General features: G+C 45.0%; 1 protein-coding gene across 2 annotated transcripts in view; it reads left to right on the forward strand.

Annotated features, from left to right (window-relative positions):
- The first annotated feature begins 7,487 nt into the window (after positions 1–7,487).
- BTC (betacellulin) overlaps positions 7,488–12,836 on the forward strand; it is a 49,181-nt gene continuing 43,832 nt past the window's right edge. Inside the window, exon 1 of one of the 2 annotated variants that reach the window (XM_043906474.1) lies at positions 7,488–7,852. In XM_043906474.1, coding sequence (XP_043762409.1) covers positions 7,789–7,852 — 64 coding nt within the window. In that variant the 5' untranslated portion in view covers positions 7,488–7,788. The remainder of the gene's footprint in view (positions 7,853–12,836) is intronic. The other variant, XM_043906473.1, reaches the window with a different exon arrangement.

The raw sequence follows: 12,836 nt of genomic DNA on the forward strand, positions 1-12,836 counted from the left end.
AATGATTTACTACTACTAGGTCCCTGGGTGTGAAGAGTGTATTCAAGATTCAGAACCTGAGCTTATGTAGAAAAGCTCTGCCATATATCAGCTATGTGACTTTGGGCAACTTATTTAACTTTTTTGTTTTAATGTTCTCACTGTGAAATGAGAATAACAAAAGTACATAATTCACAGTGTATTTGATGAGCATTTGAAAAGTTGTTGTTCAGTCACTCAGTCATGTCCAGCTCTTTGCAACCCCATGGACTGCAACACTCCATGCTTCCCTGTCCTTCACTATCTCTTGGAGTTTGCTCAAACTCATGTCCATTGAGTCGATGATGCCATTTAACCCCCTCATCCTCTGTAGCCCCCTTTTCCTCCTGCCCTCAATCTTTCCCAGCATCAGGGTCTTTTTCAATGAGTTGGCTCTTCCCATCAGGTGGCCAAAGTATTAGAGCTTCAGCATCAGTCCTTCCAAGGTATATTCAGGGTTGATTTCCCTAAAGGAAATTGATTGGTTTGATCTCCTTGCTGTCCAAGGGAGTCTCAGGAATCTTTTCCAGTACCACAATTTAAAAGCGTCAACTCTTCGGCACCCTTCCTTCTTTACTGTTCAACTCTCACATCTGTACATGACTACTGGAAAAACCATAGCTTTGACTATATGGACCTTTGTTGACAAAGTGATGTTTCTGCTTTTTAATACACTGTCTAATTTTGTCATAACTTTCCTTTCAAGGAGCAAGTGTCTTTGGATTTCATGGCTGCAGTCACCATCCACAGTCACTTTGGAACCCAAGAAAAGAAAATTTGTTACTGTTTCTATTTTTCCCCCTTCTATTTGCCATTAAGTGATGGGACAGGAGGTAATGATTTTAGTTTTTTGAAAGTTGAATTTTAAACCAACTTTTTCACTTTCCTCTTTCAACCTCATCAAAGAAGTTCTTTAGCTCTTCTCTGCTTTCTTCTATTAGCGTTGTGTGTTAGTTGCTCAGTCGTGTCTGACTCTTTGTGACCCATGGACTATAGCCTGCCAGGCTCCTCTGTCCATGGAATTCTCCAGGCAAGAATATTGGGGTGGGTTGCCATTCCCTTCTTCAAATTAGAGTGGTATCATCTGCATACCTGAGGTTTTTGATATTTCTCCTGGCAATCTTGATTCCAGCTTGTGATTCACCTAGTCCAGCACTTTGCATGATGTACTCTGAATATAAGTTAAATAAACAGACTGACAATATACAGTCTTGACACACTCCTTCCCCTATTTTGGAACCTATGGACTGTAGCCCACCAGGCTCCTCTGTCCATGGGATTATCTTAGGCAGGAATACGGGAGTGGGTTGCCATGCCCTCGTCTAGGGCATATTCCTGATGCAGGGATCAAACCCATGTTTATTATGCCTCTTGCATTGGCAGGTGGTTTCTTTAGCACTAGACAACCCCACCTGTCATTTAAAAAGTTGGTGCGTGTAAAGTGCTGAAAATGGTACCTGCCACACAATAAGCATCAATAAGTTTTTTTTTGTTGTTGTTGTTGTTGTTGTTATTATTCTAGCAGTGGGTTGATAAACTCATGTAAACTTAGCTGAAAAAATTCCTCCCCTCCCTGTGGGGGGCTTATAGCTGGGAAGATTCAGGAATACTCACTTTGTCCACAGTAAGTGTGTCCACAATAGGGTGAAAGGTGCTACAAGAAAAATGTCTTCACATTAGTTGTGTTCATTTGGGTAATACCATCACCTCCTCGGAGAAGGCAATGGCACTCCACTCCAGTACTCTTGCCTGGAAAATCCCATGGATGGAAGAGCCTGGTGGGCTGCAGTCCATGGGATCGCTACGAGTCGGACACGACTGAGCGACTTCACTTTCACTTTTCACTTTCATGCATTGGAGAAGGAAATGGCAACCCACTCCAGTGTTCTTGCCTGGAGAATCTCAGGGATGGCGGAGCCTGGTGGGCTGCCACCTATGGGGTCACAAAGAGTTGGACACGACTGAATCGACTTAGCAGCAGCAGCAGCAGCACCTCCTAATACAATGCATGGTGCAAGGCAAGGTATTCAATGTTTGATGAACTAGAAGATAGGAACAAGAGTGGAAAAACAATGTGTGTGTGTAGGGGGACAGTTCTGCCACTGTATGGGTCAGGAGAATGTTCTCTACCTGGCCAGTTATTTGCAAGTTTTCTCACAATAATGTTGCTTATTTTTACACCTAATACTTTCCACCATGCCTCCTAATGTCTGCCTTTAGGACTTGAGATTCCCACAGATGTGTTTCCACATTCTCTTCTAATAACTCTGCTTCTTTCTAATATTCTGTTCCAATGATTGCTACAATGGCACCAAATCCTGGGGTAAGTTTGAAGCTACCAAATGAAAGAAGGTTAGAGGGGACTGAGGGAGTTCCAGAGGCACAAATAGTCCCCCAGTTCATGGAATTTCAGGCTCACTGTTACTTTCCCAGTGAGTAATTTTAGGCTCTGTGCTCTTTCCTTCCCTCCCCTAGGACTGTGTAAGAGAGGGTTAGTGAAGGAAGCCAGCTCCTACTCTTCTCCCCCATGTAACCAATAGATTGCAAAATAATGTAACTCTAATACACTGAATAATTTCTAATATGCCAGATTTTTGCCTTAGAGATATATATCATTGTGACCTCATAAAAACTATGTCAATCATTACCATCACATTTTATAGATTAGAAAACTTAAGCTCAGAGAAATGAGTAATCTGTGATCCAGGCATTCAGCGACAGAGTCCCATGTGAACGGACTAAACAAACTCCAAAACCAATTGTACAGAGTATTCCACTCTTTTGTCCCACATAGAGGAGTGTTGACACTAATGGGAAAATATGACCATGTAGGAAGGGATGAAGCCACTTTGCCAGGGGTATTAGGGAGGGGTCTTTAGGACCTGGCCATATTACAGCATTAAAGTTATGCCACTTAGGTGCTTACCTACTTAGTCTAAACTAGGGACTGTGCAAAAGCCTAGATTTTTTTTTTAAAGCAGAAGTATCTTTTTCAGTGTTTATGAATATGGTCAGAGGAAAAGGTCGTAATGGAGAGCTGAAACTGATATCACAGAGACAATTATATTTGAGATTTATGTGGTGTTGGAGAAGACTCTTGAGAATCCCTTGGACTGCAAGGAGATCCAACCAGTCCATCCTAAAGGAGATCAGTCCTGAGTGTTCATTGGAAGGACTGATGTTGAAGCTGAAACTCCAGTACTTTGGCCACCTGATGAGAAGAACTGACTGATTTGAAAAGACCCTGATGTTGGGAAAGATTAAAGGCAGGAGGAGAAGGGGAAGACAGAGGATGAGATGGTTGGATGGCATGCTGCAGTCCATGGGGTTGCAAAGAGTCCAACACAACTGGGCGACGGAATTGAACTGAAACTTCCATTAAGTTGCCATTTTAAAAAGAAAGCAAGTCAGACTGAGGCATATGTATAAAAACTGAATGCCTGAAGGACTGAAGAAGAAGGTATGAGAAAATAGAAAAAAGTAATAATAGAAAATAGAAAATTATAGAAAAAAAGTAATAATCTCCTTTCCCCAGAAAAAAAACTAGATTGTAAAACAAGATCACCTGAAGACAGCTTTTAGGCATGATTTTTCACTGGTTTTCCTTAGAGACTTATTCAATAGTTTCAAGAATATTTGAAAACCTCAGCTTCCCAGGTGGAGTTAGTGGTAAAGAACCTGCCTGCCACTGCAGGAGTCTAAGAGACACAGATTTGACTCCTGGGTCAGGAAGATCCCCTGGAGAAGGAAATGGCAACCCACCCCAGTATTCTTTCCTGGAGAATCCCATGAACAGGGGAGCCTGGCCGGCTATGGCCCTCAGGATCACAAACAGTCAGACACTACTGAAGCGAGTTAGCACTAGCGCACTGATAGTGGTAGTGGTAAAGAATCCACCTGCTAATGCAGGAGGTGTAGCTTCTGTTTCTGGGTCAGGAAGATCCCCTGGAAGAGGAAATGGTAACCTACTCCAGTATTTCTTGCCTGGGAGCCCGTGGACAGAGGAGCCTGGTGGAATACAGTCCATAGGTTTACAAAGAGTTGGACACGACCGAGCACACAGATTACACTACTAATTTTTAGTAATCTACAATGCATAATGTTTATCATTGCTATAAAAACATTATATTCATCATTAGTATTTCTTTTTATTTACCTACTCTTATTGAATTAAACAATGTTAATGACCACTAGGAAATCTTCCTATACCTTGAATACCTTAAAGTTACAATTTGGAGGTTACATGCTGATCTTGAGTTGATATGTTCCAGAATTTTCCTGTCTACCACCACTGCTGTGTCTGTCTAGGTGTTGTGTCCCATAATAACCATGATAACCACAAATGCCCAAAATAACCATAAGCTTATTTCGTCCTGTCCAGAGGAGAGGAAGGAGTGTCCCCACTGGAGGCCACTCTGTGTGGGAAGAGGAGAAACTGATGCTTAAAGGAATTCAAAGGCACTCAGCTAAGATTCCAGAGGGCTGGTTAGACCAGCTTAAAGCAGGCAGAGGAAAGACACCTTTCAAGAAATCCCTGGCTTGAGGATTCTGAGGACACAAGTTCCACCTTATAACTCTGTTGTAGATTTGACTCATTCTTCTGAAAGGTAGTTGCTAAACCGTGAAAAGATGCTGGGATTCTTGGCCTCCGGAGGAGAAGAATTTAATCCGGGGCCAGAGACGAGGCTTGATGGCTCAGAGCTTTTGTGTAATAAAGTTTTATTAAAGTATAAAGGAGCTAGAGAAAGCTTCTGACATAGGCATCAGAAGGGGGCAGAAAGAATACCCCCCTGCTAGTCTTTAGCTGTATGTTACATAGTCACTAGCAGTCTGTTAATGAAAGAAAGGAATGTCCTAAAACTCAGAATGGCACCAGGCCCTTCATCCAAAAGATGTATTTTGGGATAATCTTGGCACCAGATTCACCCTGGGTCATAAAACGATTGACTTGAATCTTGCAGAAACCAGATTACCATACAAATAGTTTCGTTTACATAGATCAGGGGAACAATGTCTGAGTATAACATACTGGTTTTTCAAGTTGGTTCTGAGCCATGAGGCTGAACCGACTTAAAGACAGAGTTTGGGGTAAATGCATAGTACATTAACATAGCTTAAGACAAACATTTCCATAAAAAGAATGCATTGGTTAACTCAAGGTTTGAGAATAGTTAACTTCAGATGGAACCAGGTGTCATTATAGCAATACAGTATTTTAAGTGTCGTTATAGCAATACAGTATTTTAAGTTTCTCTTAAAATTGGTGTAGAGAAGGGAAAGAAAAAAAAAATATATCACTAGTTTGTTTCCTCCTGCTGCTTAAGAGAGAGATAAAAAATGTCTGACACTTGCAGCCTATTTCCTCCGTTTGGAGACCCCTGGCCTTCCTGCCTGTTACCTTCTCACTTCTCTTAGTAACAGCTCAGTTTATAATCTATAGCATTGAGACACACCTCCGTTACACAAATGAGGCCTCATGAAGGTCAATTCCTACCTCCTACTCTTCCAAAGTTAGTAGTTGGAACCCAGATATACTTTCCCCCATGGTGGGTGAATTGAGAGAGAAAAAGAAGGAGGAAGAGGAAAGGAAGGAGAAGATGGGGAAAGAGGAAGGGAAGAAGGGAGAGAAAGGAGGAAGTCCAAAAGGAAGGCAGGCAAGAGGGATGAAAAGAAAGAAAAAGTTCCTTGATCTTAAAGAGACTGAATCTTTGGTGCCAGGAAATTTGGAAGGCCTACTCTCCAGAGTACTTATTTTACTTCTGGAAGTAAATAAAGCCCTTAGGAAAAGGTTATTAATTTATCTGGTCTAGTTAATATACTAAAGTACACAATTTCATACTCCACTGGCCTGAAAAAGTTACTTTCATACCATCTGAATGGCATGAATGGTGACCATCTATGCCAAGTCTCGTCACTTTTCAACAGTCGACAAACATTTGGTATTTTTTGCTTAGGTTTGTTTTATTTTTTATTAGTATCTATGGAGAAGGAAAATAAAACAGTAAGGTTCAGTTGAGGATACCATGACAATTGTTGGCTAAAGTGCCATCTCGGACTGAAAGATGCCTTAATCTAGGGCCCTGATCCAGAGGGAAGGACAGAATATTAGATAGGAAAAGGGAAGGATGGAGACAGAAAGAAGGGACATGATGTGAACCCCAAGCTTCCTGCGCTCTTGCCCTTTTGATCTGGGGTGCAGTAACTGTCTGTCTCACAACCTTCAATTTTCTGAACCGCATGCCTGTCCTCCCAAAGATGCTTTATGAGCTGTCGTGTGGGGGCTAGAATGGGATTCTGGAAATGAACAACTGATTTTTATTCCTCTGGATATATTGGTTGCCTGCTATACTAAAGCAACGTGAATTGGTTTTGAAATGAAATGTCACTTGTGGAAGAAAAGCACATAATAATTTATTTAATTTAAACAGTGGGGAGGAAGGGGAAGACATCTGAACTGCATTTTTTATGTAAATGAATGTTTATTCGACTTTTGGATGCTATAGAAATAAACTTCTGTATTGAAGGGGCGTGATTACACATATTGATCTTACAGGAGGAGCATAGATCAGTATGAAAACTGCCGTACCCTTTAGTTATTTTGGAGACGAACGTATTAATCATGTAAGGTAAAACCGAACGCTGCTTTTGTCTTTGAAAGCTATGAGGGTGTCTTCGTGTTCCAGAGGATGCTGGATGCTGAACCATCAAATCCCACCTCTCTTTCAAGAATAGGGGTGTTGAGATAGAGATAGTGCTTGGCAAGGCGGAGGCTTTCTCCTTATTCTAACAGATCCATTTTGTTGTTGTTCAGCCACTAAGTTGTGTTGGACTCTTTTGCAACTCCCATAACTACAGTTCATGGAGCCTGCCAGTTTCCTCTGTCCACGGGATTTCCCAGGCAAGAATACCTGAGTGGGTTGCCATTTCCTTCTCCAAGGGATCGTCCAGACCCAGGGATCCAGGAGAGTTCATGAATTAAATAAATAAATGAAAATGCAACGAATAGATGAGTAAATGGAGATATAAAAAAAAATATGTGACATTCTTAAAGTAGCTCCTGGTGAGGCCAAACTCCCAGATATTCAACTAATTATATACGGAAAAGAGAAGCTTTGTAAATTGGCAGATGCCTGAGGTTAACCACAGCGAGTGTTGGCTCCTGTCCGTCCAAGACGCCAACAATAGGCTGAAATAAGAGAAGCTGGAATTCCAGAGCGGTCCGGGGCTCTCATTCTCGCCCCGTGGGCTCCAAGCGTTTAGAGCCGGCCTCCCCCGGGGCCGCCCGCAGGCCCCACATCTCGGATCTCTCCAGGTGCCCTCTCTCGGTTCCCTCCCCACCTCCTCGACTTCCCCGGGGGAGGGAAATGAACCGCCAGGTGCGACCCAGTAGGGGGAGTGGGTGAGCCGGCCCCAGGGCAGCCCGAAAGTGTCCCGGAGCGTGGGTGTGGGTGTGGGGTAACTTGGGTGGGAACGGCGTGGAGGTCACCGCCGCGAAGTCCTGCGCCCGGTCGGTGGGGTGTGTGCCACGGAAGCGAGGATAAATAGAAGGCTCCCTCCTCCCGGCGACACTCGCCGAACCTCCCGGCCGCCTGCCCTGGGTGTTTGCCCGCCCGGTGGTAGCCCGGGTGCCAGCCTGGGGAGTAGTTTCGCTTCCTGCTGGCTCCGGGCATTCGTTTCCAGGCACCCGGTCGGGCGCCCGCGGCTCGAGAAGAGGGCGCAGGAGGAGGCGGGAGGCTCGTCTGGGGGCTGCCCGGCCCCGCAGCGCAGTTGATGGCCCGGGCCGCCCCGGGCAGCGGCGCCGGCCCACTGCCCCTACTCCCGGCGCTCGCCCTGGGTAAGTGGCCGCACTCGGCACTGGAGACCCGGGAGGAGAGTCTCGGGTGGAGTCGCAAGGAGGGCGAATCTTCCGCGCTGGTGTTTGGACTCCGAGGGAGCCCTGGGGCTGGCAGGGGCGGGTCGAGGAACGTGCGCGATGTTGGGTAGCTCGAGGATCTGGCAATCGGGCACCTGGGGCTGCACCTGCTGCAGCGGCCCTGGGCCCAGGGGGCGGCCCGAGGGCGGCAGGGATCCTGCTGGCGGGCGCCGAGCGGAGGGCAGGGGCGCAGGTGCCCGCGAGCGAGGAGAGGTGGCAGTGAAACCCACTAAAGTGGGGGCGGGGGACTAGACCGAGGAGACATCCCGGGGAGGAGGAGGAAAAGGAACTCCTTGGCTGGCGATGCAGGCCTTGGGGAGTGTGGAGCCTGGTGGAGAGCTATGTGCCTGTGTGTGCGCCCTGGGCGGGTACTAGAGGTAGGAGTGGGAGGACCTGGGAGGCAGAGAGAGCTAAAGTGGGCCCGGAGAAGAATGATTACATTGCCTTCTTGCTGGCCAAGTTAAGGGGAACAGGAGAAGGGAAAAAAAAAAAAAAGACTCAACTTTTGAGATCTTCTGGGTCTTCTGTTGCTGACAGGGAAGCAAAGGAGAGGGAGATGGGGTATTTCACTGAGGGCTAGTACTACTGATGAAACACACAGGTGTTCCACTTGGAATATATGATTTCCTATTTTAAGGAGAAATTGCAGAGAGAAGACTTTTCTTCACCTCGAAGGTGAAACCTGAGTGGGTAGGTTAGGGACCACTGGGTGTGGTCACCTGCTAGGAGGGAAGAGTGGCTAGTGGAAGGAGGGGCAGGGTGCCTGGGAATCCCTGGAGGCTCTCCTCGCCTCCTTAGGAGTCAGGGCTGGCAGAGAGAGCTGCAACTTCGGATGCTGGTGACTTTATACAGCTGGACGCGAGGATCCCCTCGCCCTCCAGTATGGGGAAGTAGCAGGAACATACCCAGGTGGGAAGATCCTACTCCTTCAATGTGTCTCCTCTGCATCTTGATCGTTGGAGGTGAGGGGTGCTGGCAGAGGGATGGGCAGCTGGCAATATTCTATAGTCCTGCCTGGGACGAGGAGGAGGGACATCTGGACTTGGGGCACCAGTGTGACAGCTGAAGTGTCTATGTGATGAGGACACTTATCTTCCAGCCTGGAAAGGGCTGGGCTTTCTCTTATGGAGGAAAAGAGGTGGGGTCTAAATGAAAACTTCCATTTGGCTGTGTTCTTGGAGTAAGATTGGTGCCTAAAAGGTGTCATGGCCTTGGTTGGAAGTAGATCAGACTTAGACCATGGTTAGAGAGAAAGAATTGATTTACAGAGCCTGCAGAGGGAGAAGTCAGAAACAATTTAGAGATGGAGTGATGTGGAGCCTGAAGAAGGGCAGTGAGCCTGAGAGATAGGGCTAGAGACAGTACTCTGCTTTTACCAGCATCACTTGGGTGAAACTGGCATTCTCTTCCTCTGTTTTATCTGCTGTGTCCTACTGTCAAAGTGTTTATTGAGAATCTGCTACAGTGAGCAAGATGCTAGAGCATATGAGAATGGGGGTGGGAAGAGGGCTCAAGAGAGTCTTAAAACATCATTCTTGACCTAAAAGGTATGTGTTAAATTTAGGAATGCAGGACTAACAGATATGAAGCAATAGGAGAAAATGTCATGAAGCCAGAGAAAAGAGAACTCAATAGGGAGGACTGGAATAGTGGGGAGGCTGCATGGAGGACTTGAGGGGGTTGGATTGGAGCTTGGCTGGGTTTGAAACAGTTAAGAGAGAGGGAGGGCTTCCTTATGGCTCAGCTAGTAAAGGATCCACCTGCCAATGCAGGAGACCCAAGAGACACAGGTTTGATACTTGGGTTGGCAGGATCCCCTGGAGAAGGAAATGGCAACCTGCCCCAGTATTCTTGCCTGGAAAATCCCATGGACAGAGGAGCCTGGTGGGCTACAGTCCATGGGGATGCAAAGAGTTGGACATGACTTAGTGTGCATGCACACACAGACATACACACACACACATGATTTGAAATAGTGGAGAGAAGGGCAGGAGAACGGGGAAAAGTACTTACCAAAGGGTTGGTGATGGGAATGAGATTTATTTCCTGGAGAGACAGGCAGTCTGCCTGCCAGACAGTAGAATTGATGAGAGGCAGATAGATTATGAAGAGCCAAAAGAAGCCAGATTAAAATATTTTGATGAGTCAATAAACAGTTAAACATAGACCATCAGAGGTCTTGAGTACAGAGTGATATAATGCAAACAATGATTTAAGGAGACAAGCCTGGCAGTGGGGTGCAGTGTGAGAGGAGAGGAGGCCAAAGTACGTGATTGTCTCGTAGATATAATCCAGGCAAGAGCTGATTCGGGACAAGACTCGGATGGTGTGCCAGCAGAAATGGCCATAGTAGAAATGAGTGTTCCAGGCTGATGGGCATTCTTCCCCATTAACTATCACATGGTGTTTTTTTTTTTTTTCCTTAAAACTTGTCAAAAGGCAGAAATGAAAAAGCAAAACCAAACAGAGCTCTAATCCAGTGCTGTTGTAACTGAGGGTAAGCTAAATGTGCAACTGCCTTGTTGAATGTTTGGCTTAGCGAGTTGAATTCAGTCTCTAGATTCCCTAAGAGGCTCCACTCCTTGAAAAATGCCAAAGGATGTAATTTGTTGACCTCAGTGTTTCCATTAAGTGGCCCTATTTCTCTCACACATACTTAATTTTTAAGTCTCATTCCTAATTTAAGTCACATGTTATTTTATTTACTTCTTGAAAAGAATGTGAGCAATGGCTTGTGTGATGTTCTAGGGTGTGTGTGTGTGTGTGTGTGTGTCTCACAGCAAAAGTGCCTTGAGAGCTGGCAGTGAACAGACTTGAGCAGAGTTCCAGCTCTGCCATTCCATGACCCTGAGATGTCTGTAAATTACAATTTTCTGGGCATTGTTTTTCTCATTCTGTAAAGTAAAGGGGTTGCTTTAGATGAGACTAAGGTCCTTATCCACTTGACACTTTGCTGATCTTTTAAAAAAAATATTTATTTATTTGGCTGCACTGGGTCTTAGCTGTAGCACTTGGGATCTTTGATCTTTGTTAGACATGTAGGATCTTTAGTTGTGGCATGTGGACGCTTCTTAGTTGAGGCATGTGGGATCTAGTTCTCTGACTAGGGATCAAACCTGGGCCTCCTGCACTGGGAGTGTAAAATCTTAGCCACTGGACCACCAGGGATGTTCCAACACTCTCCTGATCTTTAACCAACATTTCTCCTAGGAATTTAAAAGAAAATCTTTCTACAATAACATTTAATTTCCATTTACTTGTAATGGACCTTTGTTTCCTATAAACTTTATCTTTACAAAAAGAATCATACATGCTCCTTTCTTTGATAAATATGGTAAAAGGGCAAGAACTTTGTTTAAAGTGTTTTTTAAATTTTGAAGAAGCTGGATTCCTTATAAATTTCTCCTTCTCACCCATGGCTATAACAAACTAAAGCTAAAATCCTAACCAGTGAAAAAGGGAAAAAATGCTTTATAAAACACAATGAATGGGTTTTAAGGTCAAAAATATGTTCTGCTCCTTATAAACATCTACACCATTAATATATGTAAGTTGTTTTTTTCTTCTTGACGATATGAATGTATTCATGATGTAATATCTGACTTTCAAGTTGTAAAGCAGGTAAGTGGCAGCAAGTAAAATTCTCATTATAGAAAGGAAGTAGCTGAAGGCCCACAGTGAGGATTTTAGGATTTGCCTCTTCAGTTATGCTTTTTGGCTTAGAAAAGCCTTGGGAGTTTTTTTTTTGTTTTTTTTTTTCTTTTCAAAAATTCCAGGTTTCATAGGCCACACTTGCATATTAACTAGTGTTACAAATCAGATTTTGCTATTGTTGCATTCTCAGTTATTGTGTGGAAACTCCCAAATAATTCTGCAAGAAAGACCCCAGTATTGCAGACAGGCTTTGTTGTGCCCATTGAAAGTGGCTCCGCCAAAGCTTGGCCTGCAGATATCTGTGCTAAAGTCAAAGGTGCCCAGGAAAGAGGGTACCCGTGTCTGTCCACACCCCTGGCATTGCTCCATCTCTGCTGAGACTGCTCACCCCAGTTCCATGTGCTCTTGACATCTGTGGTGAGTCCAGTGGGAAAGCCTCCTCTTGTTTTTTCTCACCCTCCCTGTAGCTCAGATGGTAAAGAATCTGCCTGCAATGCAGGAGACGGGGGTTCAATCCCTGAGTCGGGACGATCCCCTGGAAAAGGAAATGGCAACCCACTCCAGTATTCTTGCCTGGAGAATCCTCATGGACAGAGGAGCCTGGCGGGCTGCAGTCCATGGGGTCTCAAAGAGCTGGACGTAACTAAGTGACTAACACACATACTAATAGTAGTCAGCTCATGTCACGACACAGGCATGAATACTACTGGGAGCCGAAGTTAGGGGTGAGTCAGTGAAACAGGTACCAAACTGAAGCCTGAGTCATCCATCTAAACCATGATTATCAGCTTTGGCACAGTGGTAAGGAATCTGCCTGCTAGTGCAGGACACTCAAGAGACACAGGTTCAACTCCTGGGCTGGGAAGATCCCCTGGAATAGGAAATGGCAACCCACTCCAGTATTCTTGCCTGGAAAATTCCACGGACAGAGGAGCCTGGCTGGGCTACATACAGTCCATGGGATCCCAGAGAGTCAGACTTGACTGAACGATGGGGCATAGCACGCTGTTAGAATTAGTGTCTTCCCAGGGCGGTCCAAATAGATTAGCCAGAATCTGAGCTGCAGGCAGTTTAGACTTAAGCCATAATCCTGATACACTTCCAAATTTGTAGACAAACCCTTGGATCCATAAAGAATCCATATTCTAGTTGGTCAAGAGTCTCCCAAAATAAAATTTAAGAGGAAAGCAATCTGATTAAAATGGCTGTACTTTGTGTTGCTAATGATTGCTAACTTGCTCAGGCATATTTG

Source organism: Cervus elaphus, chromosome 6 (assembly GCF_910594005.1).
Source record: "Cervus elaphus chromosome 6, mCerEla1.1, whole genome shotgun sequence".
NCBI classification, from domain to species: domain Eukaryota; kingdom Metazoa; phylum Chordata; class Mammalia; order Artiodactyla; family Cervidae; genus Cervus; species Cervus elaphus.